General features: G+C 27.6%; 1 protein-coding gene across 1 annotated transcript; it reads left to right on the top strand.

Annotated features, from left to right (window-relative positions):
• The first annotated feature begins 15,248 nt into the window (after positions 1-15,248).
• On the top strand, positions 15,249-18,251 carry LOC136085957 (uncharacterized). The gene is made up of 3 exons (XM_065808001.1): positions 15,249-15,586; positions 15,716-17,318; positions 17,551-18,251. Exons 1-2 carry the CDS (start codon positions 15,346-15,348, stop codon positions 16,492-16,494), a joined length of 1,020 nt encoding a protein of 339 aa, XP_065664073.1. The 5' UTR covers positions 15,249-15,345; the 3' UTR covers positions 16,495-17,318; positions 17,551-18,251.
• The last annotated feature ends 4,337 nt before the right edge of the window (positions 18,252-22,588 follow it).

The following is a 22,588-nucleotide window of genomic DNA, read 5'->3' as shown; positions in this document are numbered from 1 at the left end:
CTCCAACTAACACATAGCACTTCTGATTCTTTTAAAAATTCTTATTATACCCTAGGAGTATTCATCGATTTGTCTAAAGCTTTTGATACTGTCGATCACCACATTCTGTTCAAAAAATTAGAACTCTATGACATTAAAGATAAATCTCTACGCAGTTCAAAAGCTATCTTAGTAATCGTAAGCAGTTCGTTAATATCCAAGACTCTTCTTTCCCTTTATTAATGAATGTAACATATGGTGTCCCACAGGGATCCATAGCTGGGCCCCTATTATTTTTAATATATATAAATGACCTTAACAAAGCCTCTAACCTAACCACTTTAATTTTCGCTGATGCCACAAACCTATTCCAATCTCATAAAAACATAAATACACTTTTTAAAAATATGACACAAGAATTAAATAAAATCTCATATTGATTTAAGAAAAACAGATTGTCCCTCAATATTGATAAAACAAAATGCACACTTTTTTACCCAATATTCAGAAAAAAATGTTTACCAAATACGATGTCCAACCTCTTTATTGATAATACAGTACTAAAAGGGAAAAAAGTTACAAAACTACTTGGAGTTCTTATAGACGAAAATTTATCCAGGAAACAACAAATCAATAATATCTTCATGAAAATTGCTAAAAGTATTTGAATTGTATATAAAGTTCGACATATGCAGTGGCGGATCTAGCTTTTTGGGGGCCCAGGGCTTAAAAATAGCAAGGGGCCCTAGCCCTACACGAATAAAGATTTTTAATTGATTATGCGATTAATTGATTTTCGGTTCATTATTTAAATAAAATGAAAGACAATATTAAAGATTAATTGTTTTTATTATTATTATTCTTATTCACTAACAATCACAAATATCGTAAATATTTAAGCATAATAAATTCATAACAAAAACAAGTTATTTAATTTTAAGATTTTTAATGACGCAGTTTTCGAACCTTTATTAGGGCATATTCCTTTATAACCTCATCGTAGTTTAATGATTTAAAACGTAGTTTAAAAATTTAGTTTTCGTTCGCTTGAATTTTCACATACACTTACTTATGTTTGAAATAATTAATTATTTAACCACTTTTACATTTGATAAATGAATATTCACGATAATATGTAAAATTTCTCTTTTCATACGGGCCCCTTACTGGTCGGGGCCCCGGGCTTTAGCCCTATTAGCCCATATATAGATCCGCCACTGGACATATGTTAAATTAACAACAATTAAAACAACTGTATTAATCGTTTATCCATTGCTATTAAAAATATGCAAATATTGTATGGGAAGCGCGCACAAAACTAAACTTAAATCTCCTTATCAGGATCAGAAACGCGCAGCTCGCCTAATGAATTTTTTAAATCGTTTTATAAATTCAAAACCGCTTCTGAGAGAAATGAAAGCCTTAAATGTGTACGTAAATGTTTATAATATTTTATGTTTCATGTTTAAATGTAAAAATCATTTATCTCATGATGTATTTATAAACCTTTACAATGTTAAACCCATAAACAAATACTATCTTCGCAAATGAAAAAAATCTACAAGAATCTTTCTGTCAAACTAAATTTGAACAACTAATTATTTCTTATCGCGATCTTTATTTATGAAATAAAATAGTTTTGTCAAATTTTAATTTAACTTTGAAATGGACTTAAACTTCTTTCAAACGAAAATTAAGAGAAGGTATCAGCAAAAAATATTTTTCAGCAGAAAATATTTTTTCTTGTTTTTAGTTCTTTTGTTTCATATATTTTATCCAGTATATTTATATTTTAAATTCACAGTTATAAATAGTTTATGTTTATTTTTTTTTAATTGGTTAATTTGATTTTATTGTTATTATTATATTTGATATTGTAAAGGGCTTCATGATAAGATCGTACGATCTTCTGAAAGTCCTGCTGATTATATTTGTAATAAAGCTATTCTGTAATTGTAAATTTAGTAGACTCAAACGATCTTTGTATGATAGCCGACATATATTCCATGTTTTTTTTACGATCGGCCGACTGTGCCGATCTTGTTCCAGACTTAAACCACGTTTGTTATTGAGTTTGCGCAAGCGTAATTTTTATAAAGAATTTAAGAAACAAATCTTAAAGAATTAAAAAATCTATAAAGATTAAAATCTTGAACTTTTTAACAAATGTTAGTTTCCTTATTACTTTTTATTGATTTCTATTTGTTATAATTTTATTGGAATTCATTAACGAATGATAAGAAATCTTTTATAGCAAAACGAATTGTAGCGGCACATATATTTTATTTTATTTTAAAAGTAAATGTTTTTTAAGGTACCAAATCATTTGTACTTTATTTTATTTATTTTATATAAAATAAATAATATAATTTATATATAACTTATAGCAATATATTATATAATACCATAATATATGATTTTATTTCAAAAGTAAGTAAATGTTTTTTGAGGATCTCAAATCATTTATACTTTATAATATAAAATCAAATATTATGGTATTATATAATATATTGTCATAAGTTATACTATATTATATAGATCATACTATCATATATTATACTATTTAATAATGAATATAATCTCATAGGTTATAACATTCGGAAAATGTTATATTTCAACGAGGTATAACCTATGATTTGTTAATGCTATACTAATAGTATGATTTAAGGATCTCAAATCATTAATACTTTAAATTATTTATTTTATATTTATATCAGTTATAGTACAAGTAAATAATATTCATATAATTATATTTATGTATTTATATAATAATATATATACAACACAGCTGTTTCACGCAATATAAAATTTGGCATTAAATCACGAGTTTTGTAAAAAAAAAAATAATTTCCGCAGAAAAAGTATAAAAATTAGGCAACATTAAAATAATAGCATTTTTTTTCTATAAACGCTTTCATCTTCTAATTAAAAAAATATGAAAGATCCCTGTAAACACACGACGTCTTAAAGACGTCTAGACGTCTAAAAGACGTTTTTTAGACGTCTTTAGGACGTCGTGTGTTTACTGGGATCTATCTTTTCTTGTTAAATAAATATTTGCATTGAACGGAATAGAAATAGAAGCTGTAAAAATGTTGGTCATAATTTGGTCATAAAATTACTTTTTTGATTTTTGTGATTTTTACGGAAAACCTGTCGCTTGGCTAAGATTTGATAACGTAGCTACATGGTTGATGGTTGTAATTTGGAACACTTGAATGTCTGTTCTATCTTGATTTCCACAGACTTAACAATTTTTTATATAAAAGGTTAGTTTTTAATGCATTTATATTTTTGTTTTTATTCGTTTTGAATAAAAAACATAATATTTTTGAAAAGTCTATGGAATTAGTTCAACCTTTTATGAACAAGAAAATTAAAAAACTATTTTCTGCACCTCTAGCTATGTTACTAAACATGTTTTCAAACTTGGCATGTTTAGCACTAAATTTCCTTGAAACAGCCGTCACATATATACATAAATATCATTTATGTATTTATGTATATATATAACTATATAACTATATGTATACATTTATATAAGTAAATTATATATTTATATCATCTACTTATATAAATGGGTAAATATGCAGTTAAGCGGCATAAAAATTTTATTTTTTCACTTGTTGTGAGATTTGCTCAAAACTGTTTAAATGACTTTTAAATCACGTGGCACATCGTCAGGAAAAAAAGATTACAGTAAAATTGGAGGTCGAGTAGTATCAAGTGTTAGCACATGAAGACATCAAATAGTAATCATGATCTTCCTTTACGCTTTTACTTTATTCCTTTGGAAGTTAAATGTGTTTAATGTATTGAAATATTTTATTGAAATACAGAATATTTATAGTTACATTAGTGTAGATTACAATGTTTTAAGATAATTGAAATATATTTTTGATTTGTCTTTTATCTTTTATATGGTAGTCTAAGAAACTCAATATATTTTTATAATTCTTATATGTAGTATTTCTTAAGAGTATTTTTTCGAAAACACGATCATCTAATGTTATCATGGAGTCAATGAGTTGTGATTTATAGTTCATGCAAGCATCAAATTGAAATCATGGTAGAAGTTTAACCGTTCGCTAACCTTAAACTTTTATGTGTTTATGTGTATTGTATTGCAAGGCAATTTTATTGAAATAAAAATATTTGGTAATATAAAACGTATTGCTAAAATGACTGTGTATTTATAGTTTAAAATATCCCACATTCCATTTTATATACCTTTTATTTTTCATTTTTTATAGCATTTTATATATCCATTTTATTTTTTAGCTTCAGTTCGTTTTATAAAACCTGGCAGTTCATCGTCTTCATTTTTGTTGAAAACACTTTCAAAGTGATTTTTAAGCCAATTTGTAATGTCTTTTGGATTTGTGATAGTGTCGCCATTGATTTCATTCAAAGCAGTTGTAATGGTTTTAACACTTTGCTTGATTTTTACATACTTAAACAGGATCTTTGGGTTGTACTTTGATTTTATAACCAAGTCAAACTCACGACGAGCTTGATTTATGAGTTTCTTTAATTGCTTATTACACACTATAAAAAATATAACGCTAACATAATGGTTATATAACGGTTAGTGAAAAATTTAACATTATGTTTACTGTTATGTTAGTAAAAAATATGTCTTAAGCGTTATGTTTCCCAAAATTATTTGCATTTTTGTAATCTATGAAAGGCGTTATGTTAAAACAAAATAATACAGTGAGCGTATTCGAAATTTGAAGACTACAAAAAAGGGCATATAAGATAAATGAAAAGCAAATGCTTAGGAAAATAAAACTCAAATATATAACTGGTATTAAGGCAAATAGCAATGATTTATTGCTTGAAAAGTTATGTTTCTGATGAGATTAAATTAGTTTTCAAAAATTTTTAGAAATAGAAATCTAAATTAAGGATTAGAATTTTATTCATTATTCATTAATAAAAAATAGAAAAATGAACGAAATTTTAGAAATTTAGAAAATATTTTAAAAATTAAATTTCTGATGAGACTAAATTTCTAAAAATTAAAATATATATGAAAATGAAAACTTATAACATATTGTAATGAAAGTCTTAACAGATAACATTCCATTGCTAATATAGAAAACAAGGCAATATATTGGTGCCATTTTTACTGATATTCTTAAATCCTTAACGCTAAAACTCTTCTTTAATATAGCTGCTTTTTACTTGGCAACAATTCTGCTGCTGCAGAATCGAAATTTCAGATCAAATAATTTATGCTATTTTATTAGTTAATTTATTTACTTTAAAAAAATTGTTTATATATAGGTTAGTATAAAGACAGGTTAGTATAAAATTTTTTTAATTTTACTAAAGTTACTATAATATTTCAGATTTAACTTTTTGATTGACGCCATCTTTACTACTGCCATCTGGTACCAACATTTGTGTGAAGATCCCCATAGTAAGTTTTTGTGTCAATTTTTTATTCATCTTTGTTTTTTGATTATTTTATTTAGATATGCTTTTTATAATGTATAGGCTTGTCAAGAAGTGATTTGGCGCCAAAACCATTCTGTACCTAAATCAAAATGGATCTTTTGTATGGAAAAATGCCTAGAACGGAGACAAAAACTTGCCTAAATTTAATTTTCGGCTTTGAATGGCAAAAAAAAAAACATTCGTTAACCACCAATCTATTAACCTATACATACACTACATATATTATACAACTACATATGTAGATACAAAATAGGTGTACCTCCATCAGCTATTGGTAGGTGTATGTATAGTGTGTGTATGCATATAGTTTTTTATAATTATATATTTGTACATAGTCTTTTTGTGTATTAAGTTTTTAAATATTTATAGTTTGTTATTTGTATATAAAGTTTCTTTTATTATAAATATAGATTTTTAATAGAAAAAGTGATACTTTTTACCACCCCCTGTCTACCCGAGGTGGTGTGGCTTTGAAAATTTTCCCTCTTGCGCCCTCTTTATGCTCTTAAAATGCCTTTTTTATCCTTAAAACATTTCTTGCTTTTGAAAATACTTTGACTTGACAATGATATTGGGTGGAAGAGAGCAACTATTGCCACCTGATGCCAAATAAACTTCTTTCAACCCAACCCAAGGTATTGAAATCATATTTAATGATGACCTGGGACAATTTTTTTTTTAAATCTAAGGAAAAAATTCAAAATTTCAATGAAAAGTTAACGTTTTCGTTAAAAATAAATCTAGACTTTGGATATATCAGAGGATGTTGTAAACGCCCCTTTAGCGCCCCGACGCGTTTTTTGTATACATTTTATTTATATCCTTTGATACATACTTAGACCTTTCTTTTGATACCAAGTGATATAAATTTATAAAATTTTAAGTTCAGAAAAACTCAAAATTTGGCCACGGTTTCTTCAACAAACTCATATATCAAAAATTTGGTACTTAAAACGCTACAACTTTTCGTAGAATTGTTTCATTTTCTGTTTTCAAGGTCTTTCCAATATATATAACAACCTAATGTTTGATTAATTTAAACAATTTATGTCACATACTTATTTTTATATATATTATATCTATATATCATATATTAATATATGATTATATATATTATATATATATCATATATTATATATATCATCATATTATTATATACATTAAATAATGTTTTCATACTATTGTATACATATTAATAAATATTGTATGCAACAATAATATGATGCATATGCAAAGGCGCCCAAAACATTTTTTGGTCTTTGAGATAGCTAACTTCCAGACATGGAGCAAACTCCAAACATTTATATGTTTATACTTATGTCAAATAAAAAAGCTTTGCAAAAAACTGCGATGATTGGAGCTTGGGAACAAAAAAGCCCCCAAAATTTAGCCTCACCTGCCCCAAACGTGAGAGCAACAAGTTGATGAAATTTTTTTTGCATTATTTTCAACTAGACTTATATTCATCAATAAATTTTAAGTTTCGTAGTATTATATCTTAGAGTTCAAAAATTATGACAATATAAAATTTGCAACCCCCTCAAATTGACGGTGGTTTAAGTTTGCTATATGCCATATATATATATATATATATATATATATATATATATATATATATATATATATATATATATATATATATATATATATATATATATATATATATATATATATATATATATATATATATATCAATAAAGACTCATTATATATATATATATATATATATATAATGAGTCTTTATTGATATATATATAACAAAACGAGTGCAACCAAATAATGCTAATTTAGTTTCTTTATATAAAAGTGCTGCATTTTTTCAATTTAGAGAAATAATTATGCAACTGTTTAGAGACAAGCCTTTTGGATTTGTTCAAACAGTTGAGACAATGTTCTTCAAGTTTTATTCATCACAAAGTTCATTATTTGTACACGAAAATTAATAAATTAATCAAAAGTATTTAAAAAAAGTTGATTTCCTTCTGGACAAAACAAGTGCAACTCGAAAAAATGTTGACCAAGCTGTATTTCGCTATCAATATTTCGTGGCGAATCCTTTGTTGTCGATCACAGCCTTGCATCTTCGAGGCATAGATTCGATCAGGTGATCAATGAAACTTTGTGGAATTGCTGCCCAAGCCTTTTGGATTTGTTCAAACAGTTGATCCTTATTACGAACACCTTCACGATTAATTCTGCGGTTGACGATCTCCCACAGGTTCTCGATAGGATTGAGATCCGGAGATTGAGGCGGCCAATCCATCACCGATAGGTGGTTGTCTTGAAACCACTGCTTGACTACTTCTGCAACGTGTTTCGGATCGTTGTCTTGCTGAAAAACCCATTTTATTGGCATATTCCATTCAGCATGAGGTACCATAACATCTTTCAGGATATTTTTATACATTAAACGGTCCATTATTCCATCGTTTCGATGTATTGGACCTAGACCGTTAGCAGAAAAACACCCCAGACCATTACATTGCCTCCACCATGCTTCACGGCCGGTCGACGTACACGGCAAATACCATCGCTCCCAATAATGTTGAACTTCGATCCATCACTGAACAGGACAGTTCGCCATTTCTTCACATTCCAGTCAATATGAGATGTAGCAAACAGGAGTCTTTTCTTCTGGATTTTTTAGTCAAATCACCGGTTTCTTTGCAGGGCGTCGAGAAAACAATCCGGCTTCAACGGCACGTCGTCTGATTGTTCGGTCCGATACAGGCAGCTCTAATTCCTTTTGTATCTCGACTGATGATATCCAGGGATCCTTCTTGACGGATCTGACGATCATAGAATCCTCTCTAGTAGTGGTGGAACGCGGTCTTCCACCTTTGTTATCTGCTGCCAACTTCCCCGTAGAATGACATTTAGAACATAGTCTTGATACGGTCTATTTTTTCACGCGATATTTATCACAAATACTTTTTTGTGACATTCCACTTACGTAATCGCCAATAATTTTCTTTCTTAGTTCCAATCCAAGACTGTCGGGAGCCATTTTTGCACTTGAAGTCATAAAAATAATAAAAATAAATAATCACGCTTCTCAAGGCTTACCGTGTTACATTTACCTTGTGATGATACAATAATGCTCTGAGGAACACAACGTCACGGTTGGATGTGGACTGTATTGATGTAATAAAACACTTGTTGTATTTCACTTCTTGTATTGATGTTCTTCGATAAAACACTTTGATAAAACTCACTTCGATAAACTGTCTTGATAATACTGACTGATTGACTTCCATATACTGACTGAACTACATGTCGATTTACATGTCTCTTATACAGTAAAATGAACCTGTGTGAACCTGTTCTGGAAGATTTTAGATGCTTCTTTTCGATGCTTCTCGAAGCTTCTGGATGCGTCTGGATGCTTCTGAATGTTTCTGGATACTTCTGGATGCTACTGGATGCTTCCAGATGTTTCTTCTGGAAACTTCTAGAAGCTTCTGCATGCTTCTGCATGCTTTTGGAAACTTCTGGATACTTCCTTTAATTATTAAAAAATTTCCGTGACGTTGACACGGACCAGACTTAAGAAAATGAAACAAAGCAAAAAAGCTGCACTTGTTTTGTCCGCTGCAAAATGGCACTTGTCAACGAAATTCTGCCTGTGTGCTGTCACCTGTCAGCTGATTGCTCATGTCATGGCATGCAATGAATCCAGACTCCTGAACTGTTTGCTTCGGTAGTATAGTTCGTTTTGCTTTTAAGACATGTAAAATTAGGAACACTTTTTAGCATTGTTCGATGTTGGTTGCAAATGTTTTGTCCAATACTATATATATATATATATATATATATATATATATATATATATATATATATATATATATATATATATATATATATATATATATATATATATATATATATATATATATATATATATATATATATATATATATATATATATATATATATTTGTGTGTGTGTTTGCATTTTTTTTTTTCTCTTTTAATGTTTATAAATTTTTTTAAAATTCTTCTTACAAAGTGTCTGCTTTGAACTTATTTTTTATTATTTGCATTGTTTCTTCACAAAAATAGCATTTTAAAATTTTTTTACTATGTTGTAAACAATACTTTTTGTGTCTGAAATATATTGATTGAGTTCTGATTGCAGTGATGAAAGTTATAACAACACATATGCTCTAAAAATCTATATTTATAATATGATATATTAATAATATTAGATTATAACATAATATTATTATTTAATGCCTATTTTATAGTAATATAATGTAAATATTTTTAGGTTTTATTTGATTATTTTAACATTCCTTGTTTGTCTGTTTTTTGTTTCAAAGAATAGTTTTAGCTTTTTGTTCAAAGCAATTTTAACGTTATATATATATGTAAATATATATATATATATATATATATATATATATATATATATATATATATATATATATATATATATATATATATATATGTATATATATATATATATATATATATATATATATATATATATATATATATATATATACATATTATTTCAAGCCATAAGTGTTTCAATTTGTGCCTTAAATAAGGATATTAGCAAGTGAGGAAGTAGTGTTATTGTCTTTGGAATGTCACAAAGGAGAAAGGAGATTGATACCAAAATCTGTAAAGAGTGCGACTCCATATAGTTTAATGATCTATTTAGAGAAATAATTGTAAGTAAAAATATAATTAAAAGATTTTAACATTTCAAACCCAGGAGCAATGCACCAAGCAGCCCTGTTTCAGTAGAATTAACCAACAACGCAAGCGGAGTAGACGTTTTGAAAGCTGCAATAAAGCTTCAGACATCTAATAATTTTCGAAAAGTATGAATTAATCTGAATCAAACTAAGGTTGAAGGAACGATGAACAACTTCATTGTTATGGGATTCGAGGAATTAGAGTCTGCAAAATCTGTATTAAGTAAATCGACAAGAAAATACAGATCTCTAACTTGCTGGTACTAATACTAATGCAACATTGCTAATTAACAAGTTTGATAAATTGATAATTGATATTGAAGTTAAGCAACCACATATGTAATGATATTTAAAACATGGTGAAGTGAATCAACAATCGCAATTATTCCGAGTTAATCCTTCTTTTAAACAAAACAGGCTGATGAATAGGGGACATTGTAGTATATACATTGATCATGAAAGCATCAGTTCTTTTGATTTGATTAGTAGTTATTTACATATTGAAAATATTGAGTAAATATGGTGCTTGGTATGTACAGTTCCAGAATATTTTTTGTGGGTGTATCTATAGAGTAGAAGGTTGTAGTGAGGGAAATAAAAAGCAAATTGTAGATTCAATCAATTACTCTCATAGGCTGTTAAAAAAAGTCAGTATTCAGGTTTACATATATGTGTTGACTTTAAATACTTAAAATGTAATTAACTCAAAATATAAAACAGTCAACATTTTAAATAAAAAACAAGAACATAACAAACTTATTAGACGTATACTATCAGATGCTTTGGCTAGAGTTTTTCAAATACAACGCATATTAAAGTTTTTTTGAATATTTCTTGTTTTTCTTACTTTGTAGTTTATTTTTTATTCTTATCAGTTATTTATTATATCAATTAGGATTATCGATATATAGTTAATAGCTACTGTTATTAAAATCAGTTCTTTACTTACAAGCATTTGTTTTTGTAATGTTTTAGCATTTTTAATATTCATACATTTCAAAGGTTCAAATTTTTTCTGGCACAAATTTAGAGTTCATTTTGTAAATAATTTCTTAACATATATTGATCAATGCAGTTGTTAAGTATTTTTCTGTCACAAAAGCAGGTATTTATTATTTAAATTTTTTTTTCACTGCATTTTTATTATACTATTTATGGTATACTATATTTCTATATTATATAGGCTTGTAATTCCATGTGGAAAAATCGAATTTCTTCCGAAAATGCCCAAGTTTCAACCACGTTTAATTTTTTCAAAAGGACATAGAAACCAAAGTTTTAGTTTAGCATGAAGTGAGTCGTTTCTTTAATGTCTTTTTAATTCAAAATATCACATAGTAAGAAATAGTAATTTATTGTGCTTTATACTTAACACCGCTACAATCGTTGAATAACAACCGTCTAGGTTGTTAACAGTGCAATAGTGGTGTAGTGGTAGAACGCTCGCCTCATAATCGAGAAGTTCCGAGTTTGATCACCACCACGCCCTTAGAAGTACCACTCAACTTGTTTCTCCGCTAAACCGCCTTGTCCGTCGTGGTTTGTGTTTCGGTGTTATAGAGTTAAGAGTGGGTTGGAACCTCAACTAAAATAACCTCCTCGGCTGTGGTGGCTTTCTCGGCCTTGAAGATAAATTAATACAAACAAAAAAACTAGACACTAATTAATAAATCCTCCTCTTTTGTTCTTGCTGTGAAAATATCAGAACACTTTCCCTACTATTTACTTGTCTGGGTTAACAAAAAATGCCTCGACTGTTCAATTTGTCTATTTATTTAACGGTCTACTTATTTAACGTGACTTGACACGTTATTATGTATCCGTGAACTAACGCATGCGCAGAATATCATTTTGTCCACTTATTTAACGATGTACTTATTCAACGTGACACCGGATTGCATATTTTGAAACCCTATACAGGCTCAGAATAGGCAGAAAAATGAGCAATCTGATTCGCTGATTTTGAAAGAGAGGCAAGTGCGATTTTGTTGAAAAATATAATGAAAATCAAAACAAACAGATTTTTGAAATAAATTTCAAAGTAATGATATACTAAGTTTATCAATACAAGTCATGTGTTACTATCAACACAGGAAATTCATTTTATTTTAGTACTCTTCAGAGTATTTAAAATGTATCAAAATCTATTTGTACAAGAAAATTTTCACTCGTAAAAATTTCAATAAAGTTTATCCTGGTGATGAAGATTTTATCTATTGTTAATTTTAAAAAACGAAAAAAAAAATGTGCTGAAGTAAATTTGAAAAAATCTACAAATATGTTTCTCTTAAAATATGCTCTAGGCCTTAAAGCATTCTCAACTGCATAGTTTATACAAGTGTTGTACGAGACTAATAGTGAAGCACTTATGCATACAAAGTTTATATGCAGTTTTACGTGACTACTGAAGAAGAACTTTATTTATAAACTGATTTACATGTTTATTATAAAGAGTTGAAAATTAGAGTTTTTTAAAAAAGAAAATTTGTACTAATTGCAAAACTAGCTAACATGTTCCATGTCATTATATGAGCTCTGAGGAGATTTTGTTTTCATGCTTTGTTTCAACCATAGTTTGGAGGAGGCGGATATATTTTTTTATTACTTAACTTTAATAAAACATCGTGTTAAACCATTAAAAACCTTTTTAAAGTTTATAAAAATTTTGGCAGGCTACATTAAGTTATAAAATATTTGAAAATTTAACAAAAGAAGTGATATCTATGTTTGTCTACAGAACAGTAATTTTTGTACAGTTACATATAAACGCTGACATTAAAAGCAAGAAAAAGTATTGAAGTCAAATAAGTTAACCAAATAAAAGTGGATTATGGCATAAATAAAAGTGGGTTATGGCAAATGATTGTGGCATTTTTTGTATTGTATTAATTGAAAAAAAAAGATTTAAAAAACTGAACTAAGTGGTTAAAATCAAACGTTTTAATGAAAAAAGAGTAATAAAAAAAAGAAAATAAAATTATCAAAAAAAAGAAAAAAATAAGTTGTCATGCTATGAATACTTTTACTATTATAAAATGTGTTTTGTATGCATAAACTCTTGAAATATTTCACTTGAATTTGCATGTGTGTAATTTTGCAAGATTTCTAAATGTGTTTCTCATCAAATGTAATGTCCGTGTTTTATAAAGCATGCTTGATACAAAGTTTATATGCAATTGCTCCAGACTACTGGTAAAGTACTTAAAATATGCAAAGTATAAATTTTAGGCTGAGGTAGAGGTTGTTCTAAGCTCGTTACTGCATCTTTATACCAACTTGTTAATTATAAACAATTTAACATTTAAAATTTTGGAAAAAGAAAATTTTTACAGATGTTTTTCCAAACTAGCTTACATGCTCCATATAAATCAACCTAAATTTTAAGAAGGCTGATGAGGCGTACATCAATATTTTTCTTTATATATATTATATAGGATGAAAATTGGATATTAATCTAATGGAAATAATTTGAATTCTAAATTGGATAATAATCTATTGGAAAATTTAACAAAAAAAGTGATATTTGTTTTTTCACTGAACATTACAACTTTACTGAGTATTAGTCAAAAAATTTAACCAAATAAAGGTGAATTATGGCAATTTTTGTAATAAAAATAACTTCATCAAAATTAGCTTTTACATTTGAAGAAGCAAGTTTTCAAAAAAATTGTTAATATTGCATCAAAATAAAACATAACGCATCTCTGTTTTTATATTAATAAACAAGAGATATTCACTGAAATTTGAAAAAAGAACACTTGTTTTTATTGGCTATACCAAAAATTACATAATGAAACTGTTCATAATATTTGTAAATATGGAGTACATTTTATTTAAGGTTTTTTTTTCTAATTTTTTTAGAGCTGACATATTTTCTTTTTCTTCTGGAGTATTTAATGTGAAATAAATTATTAGCATTATAAATATATAAAATTTATTAAAGTTTGCTGCTTTATTTATTATTATTTACCATCAGTTGCTATTAAAGGATACACATTTTATATTAATTATAGAATACAATAACGAGTATTTTGTTCTGGTTAAAAACTATATACCAACAAACATGTATTGAGTTTTAAAATTGAAATAAACAACAACATGAACTTGCATGTTTGCAATCTTTCTTGTTTCTACCTTTTTACACTTAGTTTTTCATAAAGGTGTGGTAAGTTGAGAGTTATCGCTTTTGGTAATCAGTTTATTATATCAAAACACACTTGTGAACATCAGATTATAGATTTTTTCTAATAGCTTATTATGCTACAATGGTTTCTGATCTTTTATTACTATACATTACCAAAGGATATCTAAATTCGCTCTTGCTTACAATTGCTTTTAATTTAAGAGTGTTGCAAATCATCTGGGCTAGCTATAACAACCAATAAGCAATAACTTTTTTAGTGTTGTATATAATTTATATATGGGAGTAATAAGTGTAAAGTTCTAAATAGAAATTAGGCTATTTTTTCATAATACTTTTCTTGCTAAATGATTGGATAAATGGGAACTTAATTTGAAAAAAATTATACCAAGTTAATAATAGTTTATTGATATTAGTATATAGGTAATTTTTAAAACTGTTTTAAAAAATCTGTCGTATGAGAATCACAGCATAGTCAAGTTTTACCATCTGGTTTATAGTTTGTTACAATGGTTGTCTTTTTTATATCTTAGAATTATAAAAACAAACTAATTTTTTGAAATCTTTATTTTTAAGAAAAAATTCTGAAAATCACGGATGTTTTGAGTTGTGAGGGTTTGTATAAGTATTTGTACTATATTGCACAAAATTGGATAGAAAAATCATAACTTTTTTTGCTATTATTATTTGGTTTTTTGTGAAATTACTTAAATTCACTTTTATTATTCAATACGCTTTTTGACATTTGTTTTGATTTAAACATACGCGCAAAAGCCTCTTTTTCAAAATCAGCGAATCAGATTGCGCATATCTCTGCCTATTCTGAGTCTGTATAGGGTTTCAAAATATCATAGTCTATAGAATTAAACCCTGGTCTGGCAATGTTATTGTTTGAACTTAAAATTCCGTAAATTTGCATCACGTGATCAATGTAGATGCAAAACAAACAAAACTTTTTACATTTTAGAATAAAATCTTGAAACCTTCGACCTTGTTGTGTTTACTACTATTTATTTATGGTATCAAAAGAAAGTTTTTTAAAAACTCTATTATTATGCCAGGAAAGAACTGTGCTTTCCCTGGATGCGGAGTTTCTTGTTCTCGTAAATATAAAGGAATTAGCATATTTCAAATTCCGATGAGAAATGATGAATTTCATTCAAACTGGAGAAAAGAAATAGTTAATGTTTTGTTTAAATATCGTGTTGCAGATAAAGAGTTGAAAGATCGAGTAGCTGTAGGAAAAATTTACATTTGCGAAAGACATTTTTCTACAGATGATATTGAATTAACAAGTAAGCATTTAAATAAATAAAAAATTGTCACAATTAATACAAGTCTAAAAATTAATACAAATATCTTCATTACCTACCATACAGAAAAAAATCCACAATTAACAAAACCTTTGGTTTTTTATATTTTAGAGAACAAAAGAAAAACTTTAAAGCTACTTGCAATACCAACTAAAAACTTACCGAAAAAATCTCACGAGAAATCACAACATCCAGGACGTAAACATCAACACATTGTACAAGACAGGGCAAGTGATAAAATTTTAAACTCCAAATGCTACAAAAGTTTCTTGGAATTTAAAAATAGAGCAAATAAACTCAAATTAACAGATAATTGGATGGTAACTCATCATGAGAAAACAACATCATTCAAAAAATTTACAGAGCCTTTCTTGGTTCCTACTTATGAAATCATTGTTGATGAATCTTTAGTTTATAGTTGCGTTGTCTTTGGTTGGGTCCTTCAGAGTGACCATTATTTTATAAAACAATATTTAGGAAGTGTAAAAAATGTCTTTATCTCTGACTTAATAACTGAAATAGAGAATTTTAAAGTATGCCTTGGATTAACAAATATTACCTCAAGTGAACTTATATGTCATTATGTTTCAACTGAAATTAGTTCAACTGGCTTGCAAGCAGGACTCTCAGTCCACAAGCATTATTTAAGACCTAAAAATTGTGACATCCTTTGTTCTTTATTGTCAGAAAATAATATTTGTAGCTTTGAAAAAAAGTTTTACAAACAGTTAGCACAAAAAAACAAAACCTCAACTGTTCCTGCAAAAAAGAATGCTCCTTTAAAAAGCACTCATCCAAACAAAATTATATTAGCCTTAAAAGAAAAAAGACTCGAATGCAAGGAATTAACAAAAACAATAGAAAAAATGAAATTGTATCAAAATCAATAGCTGTGCCATCTAACATTAGTGATGAAGTATTTGAAATTATGAGATTAGATAATAATGAAGTATCCCCATTTATGAAAATGTTATGGAAGCAACAACAAATTTTTTTTTCTAATCCAACTTCAAAGATGAGATATCATCCAATGATAATTAGGTTTTGTTTATCATTAGCAATGAAGTCTGCATCTGCTTACGATGAATTGCGATCTGCCAAAATATTAAAATTTCCAAGTCTCAGAACACTTAGAGATTACAAAAATGCCATAAAACCTTGTGTGGGTTTTAATACTTCAGTCATAGATGAACTTCTGTTTAAAACTTCTAATCTAATTGGTTACCAGAGATTTGTTTGTCTTTCTTTTGATGAAATCATATTCAAGAGGACTTAGTTTTTGACAAATTTACAAATGAACTTATTGGATATGTAGATCTTGGCAATCCAAATATCAACTACAGTACTTTTCCAAATTCAAGTGCACTTGCAACTCATGCTCTTATTTATTATTTAAGAGGCATAGCATCTGATTTAAAATTTAGTCTAGCATATTTTGCTACAAAAGGTGTTACATCAAATCAGCTTATGATGACCTTTTGGAAAGCTGTTTCAATTCTTGAGTTAACATGTGATCTTTATGTCATTGCAGCAGTTTCAGATGGGGCATCTACCAACCGAAAGTTTTATCGAATGCATAAAATGATGGATGGGTTGGTTGATAATGAAGTAACATATCGTACAATAAATCTATTTGCAAATGATAGATTTATTTGGTTTTTTGCTGATGCACCTCACCTTATAAAAACTTTGAGAAATTGCCTTTACCATTCAGGTAAAATTTTCCCTATTTTTTAAATGTTTGTGTAAATATGTCCTTGTGTTAATATTTTTTTTGTAAGTATGTTTATGTTAGTATATTTTAAAACTTTTTTTTATAAATGCATACATGAATTAATCGCATATTAGAATGTAACAATTTTAAAAAAAATTTATTAAAATATTTATACTGAATCATTAATATCATTTGGAAGACTTACAATGATTTTATTTTTTTCTTTATTAAGCTTAAGTGGAACTTTTACACGCCATATGTGGAATGGAAATGATATTATTTGGTATCATTTTAAAAAACTATATAACGATGAACTTGAGCGTAGTTTAAAACTTATTTCAAAACTTACGTCTGATCATTTTAACTTGACACCATTTTCTGTAATGAATGTTCGATTGGCTACCCAAGTATTAAGTGAAACAGTGTCTAATGTCATTGAAAGTTATTACCCTGCTTATATGCATAAAACTGCAGAGTTGTGCAAGTTTGCTGATAAATTTTTTGATTGTATGAATGTAGGAAACCATTCAGAATGTTTAACAAAGCGTAAGCCATTTTTATTACCATATAAAAATGTTAACGATGAGCGATTTACATGGTTAAAAGAAAATTTTCTAAATTATTTAAAACTTTGGAAAGAAAATGTTTCTAAACGTGTTGGTGACTTCTCAAATGATGAACGAGAGAGAATGTTTTTGTCTTCCCAAACATATGAAGGCCTTAGAATTACTTCATATTCTCTTATTGAGGTAACAAAATACTTATTAAATACTGGAATGCCTTATGTTCTTAGTGAGCGTTTCAATCAAGATGTTTTAGAGGAACATTTTGGAAGACATCGTAGTTTAGGAAGAAGAAATGATAATCCTACCATACATCAGTTTGGTTATCAGTCAAATACATTGAGAATGCAGCGCTCAGTTGTGCCTGTTACTGGTAACACAAAAGGTGCTCATAAAACAAAACGCGTACCATCTTGGACAATTATTGATGAAACTCCACTTAAGAAACGTTAAGATAAATAAGTTGTTTTGCATGTATGAAAAATTCTGAAGAACATTAAATTGACACAAACTTTTTATTATAAGACTTCTTAGGTAGTGTTTGGACATTAAATAAATTTATTTATAACAAATAAAGAGATTTTCTTAATAAAAATACATAAAACTTTTTTTTTTGTTATAAAACTTGCTTTACTTTGCGTGTTAAATACTCTTTATTCTTGTAAACAAAGTTTCTGAGATGCTTTTTTGATTGTTTTGCGCAAAGATTTTACTTTTTTCTTCTCTTTGTGCAACTGAACAATATCTTTAGTTAATGAAAATGAGCGTTTGCGAAGATAAAGCTTAAGCATATTTTCTAAAATGTTATTAGCCAGATCACTATAAGAAACAGAGTTTTCATTTTCAAATGTTTCAACAATGTTACTATACAAACTTATAATTTTTCTGTCTTCCATCAATGAGCTAACCATTTTAGCAACATCAATTCTTTTAAGGTTGCTTTGGCTAGTTTTTCTCCGAAACAAACCTTCAGTTAAAATAAAAATATTTTGACATTCTTTTGTTACAACAGTTAAACCCCCTCTATTCTGGGTACAAATTAATTTTTGATCAATAAATGCATCTGTTGTAAATTTTTTAAGTATTTCAATTGTGTCCTGATTAATTTTTGAATTAAAGTATTTATTGTTTCTTGTTTTTTTTATAAATTTGTGTACAACATAACCAGCTAAATACTACAATCCATCTAGCTCTTGTGCACTTATTGGTTTTGTTATGTTTTCTTCATGAGCAGTGTTTTGCTGTTTTTTACAAAAACTCAAAATATGGTTTCCAATATGAAGGACTAGTAAAGCACCTAAACGTTTATCTAAATTTAAAATATAATTATGGGCAGATAGAACAATGCTTGAATAAAACTTTGATAAAAAAATCTCAGCATTTCCCGATGATCTGAATTCAGCTGTTAACTTGGTTACTTCATTGTACAGGTTATCATTGAATTCAAAATTATAATCTTTAATTGCCTGTCTCATATTTTCTGGATAGCAAGTGTCATAAGATAAAGTATTTTGCACCTCCTTAACAATACCAGAAAACATAATAGTTGTTAAATGATCTAATTTTTCCTCCTTTGGTGCATTAATAAGCAATGGGTGCTGAATTTATGTGTCTTTTTAAACCTCCTTTAGACTTGCAAATTTGTCCACATGTAATACATGAAATTTCCTCAGAAGAAATCACCTGGAAAGTAAAAGTAATTTTATCAGTAAATATATATATATATATATATATATATATATATATATATATATATATATATATATATATATATATATATATATATATATATATATATATATATATTAACACCAGTTATATTGGGTGTTTGTTTTCTTTGAAAAACTTTGCGATTAAATTTATATAACAAGAAGGAATTGTACACCTTTTCAAATGCTTTATTGATATCCACTTCAAATATTTTATCTAAGAGATCTTCATCTAAATTATCAAGATTAACTAAATTAAGATTCTCTTGAGTCGCTTCAGAATTCGCCATTTAAAAAATTTTCTTGCATCTACATTAATCACGTGACTAATGTTTTTATTTTTTTAAGTGGAGAAAAATAACAATAGCGGAAAACAATAGATTGCCAGACCAGGGTTTATTTCTATAAACTATGAAAATATGCTATCGGATTTATTTAGCATTTGCGAAAGTTTAAAAGGACAAAGCAAAAGCCAACTTTGGCTTTCGCTTCCGTCTTTTTTAAGTTTTCGTAATAAAAATTAATTTTTGTAAAATTATTTTTAAATTGATTTGCTAATTTCATACTTAGTCGAAAAGATTTACGCAAAAATTATTAACTAATTAAATTTTGAGAACTTTAATCGGAGTTTTGATAATGACCACGGTGACCCATCAAGCAAGTGAATTATCACACAAATAATTATAAGAAAGCTGTGTTAAGAAAAAGCCCATCGTTTCTGGCTAGGAGAACCTACCGTACTCAACAAGAATTTTAAGCAAACTTAGTCTTCAAGCAGAGAACATCATATCAGGTCTTGTTACACGAAGTTGAAAAATATTCTGTTTGGGCCTCAAATTCTTGTTAAAATGAATCCTTGCACACTGAGCAACATTGACGCTAGATATCTTTGAAGATCCTTACCAATTATTAACGTCTTCTACAAATCTTTTTAAAGCTTTTGTGAGCGTTGTTAAATAGACCAAAACATTTTGAAACATTGCAAATGGCAGAACAAAATGTAGCTTTTAGCTTTTTTGCTCCCAGTTCCTTTTGAAAGAGTTTTTATATATCCTAGTTTTGAATCAAATCAATTATTTCAATAAGCAGAAAAAAGTAACATCTAAGTTTTAAAGTACGCGTGGGATAAATTAATAAATCATCTCTGCAGTACTCAAAAAGATCTAAATAAAGGATTAGTCACCTTGAGTATGCTCAAAGGTTTTAGAACTGCTAACTTGACAACAAACTTGAACTAGAGCCTACATGAAACCTCATGGTTCTGAGTCACTATTCGTATAACTGCGCCACGGCTGCTGTTTATTAAAAGCCACCTTTAATAAAAATTTATTTTCATTTTGTCTAAAAATGATAACAAACGTTATCATTTTTAGATGATATGCAAACAAATATTATAGGGTTTCGTAATATATCGAGTATTTTTCTGATTTAATATTTAGATATCAATTTCTTGATTTTTTGTAACTAGAAAATTTGCATTTTTACCATATTTAGGTGATTTCCTCGGGACAATTTCTTGCTCAATCAACCTAAAACAAGTAAGAGTTATACTGCCACACCAGGGATTACAAAAACCATAAATTTATTTCTATCTAGTCTTTTATTTTATGTAGTGGTGACGACAGAACCGACGGAAAAAAAAAGTAAAACAATTAAGTTATTAAACAACACTATAATAACCAATGAATATATTTTAAAGCTCTATCATTTATAAAAATTTAAAATTTTTAGAAATAAAAGCAAATATAAAACGCGAATTAAAAAAATATTAACTGTACCCTCATATTATTTTAGAGAAATGGAACAAAAAAACGAATGAACTGCGAAAGAGTAAGAAAACCCAATTTACTCTGTGAAACATAATTTTTTATTTTAGAACAAAGAGACTGATATTGTTACCATAATTATGCACAACATATAATACACAACCAGCCATATAATAAAGAGCAGCATTCATCTGATCATTTAAAAACTAATTGACTTTTATTAGTTATCATATATATAAGTAATACCATCTTTCATCAGGAAGATTGTGCCGCGATCTGTATTTATACTATAGCTATGACAACCAGTTTCTTCAATGAATTGAAGGTTACAAAATAATTTCAACCGTTGAAAACTAATTGTTTTTTACAATTTAATAAATTGGATTGAATCTAAATAATTGAGTTTAAAAAAAAATTGTTAAAACAGCAATTGTCAAATAAAAATTACTGACAGTTTTATGCCTTATAAAGTAACACTTTAGAATAAATGAGTAAAAATTCTTCTTAAATAACGTTTTTATTTCACTCATCCACAGTATATATAACATATTAAGAAAGGTATCGGTTTGTCTAAATTTTAAAAATGAAAAATTTCTCATTTACTAGCAACACAAAAAGTATTTAACCAGTCAATACCAAATTAATTTTTCAAACGTTTTGAAGATGCTAGGAAGAAAGTATTGGTAATCTTCTGAAAGTTATTTTTATTATTAGTTCTTGTAGTATATTGATTAAAGCCATATTAGTTTGTGGGAAAGTACTTTAACGTCTAAATTCCTTGCCCCCTCACACAACTTCGAAGTTACATCAGCTAAAAGACGACTTATAAGATTGCAAATTATAATTATATAGGTTTAACGCCAGTGTTTCAACATTTTTTGGGTTTGGGCAGGGGTTAAAAATGCGATTTTTGATGTTTGATGACAAATTTTCTAAAAATTAAAAATTTTTACAACCCAATGCCCTATAAGACGTTAACCAGTTTTGCAGATCAGGAATTTGTAACATTATAGTACCATCAAGAAATTAGAAAGTGAAAAAAAAAGGAGTTAAAGAGGAGATTTGATCAAATTTTCAACTTTTTAGATAATAATAGAGGATTTTAGAGAAGATTTTTTTAAAAAAGACCACCCTGATATATATATATATATATATATATATATATATATATATAATATATATATATATATATATATATATATATATATATATATATATATATATATATATAT

Source organism: Hydra vulgaris, chromosome 10 (genome assembly GCF_038396675.1).
Source record: "Hydra vulgaris chromosome 10, alternate assembly HydraT2T_AEP".
Lineage (NCBI taxonomy): Eukaryota > Metazoa > Cnidaria > Hydrozoa > Anthoathecata > Hydridae > Hydra > Hydra vulgaris.
Note: the sequence above shows the minus strand (reverse complement) of the source record. Positions and strands in the feature narration are given on the sequence as shown.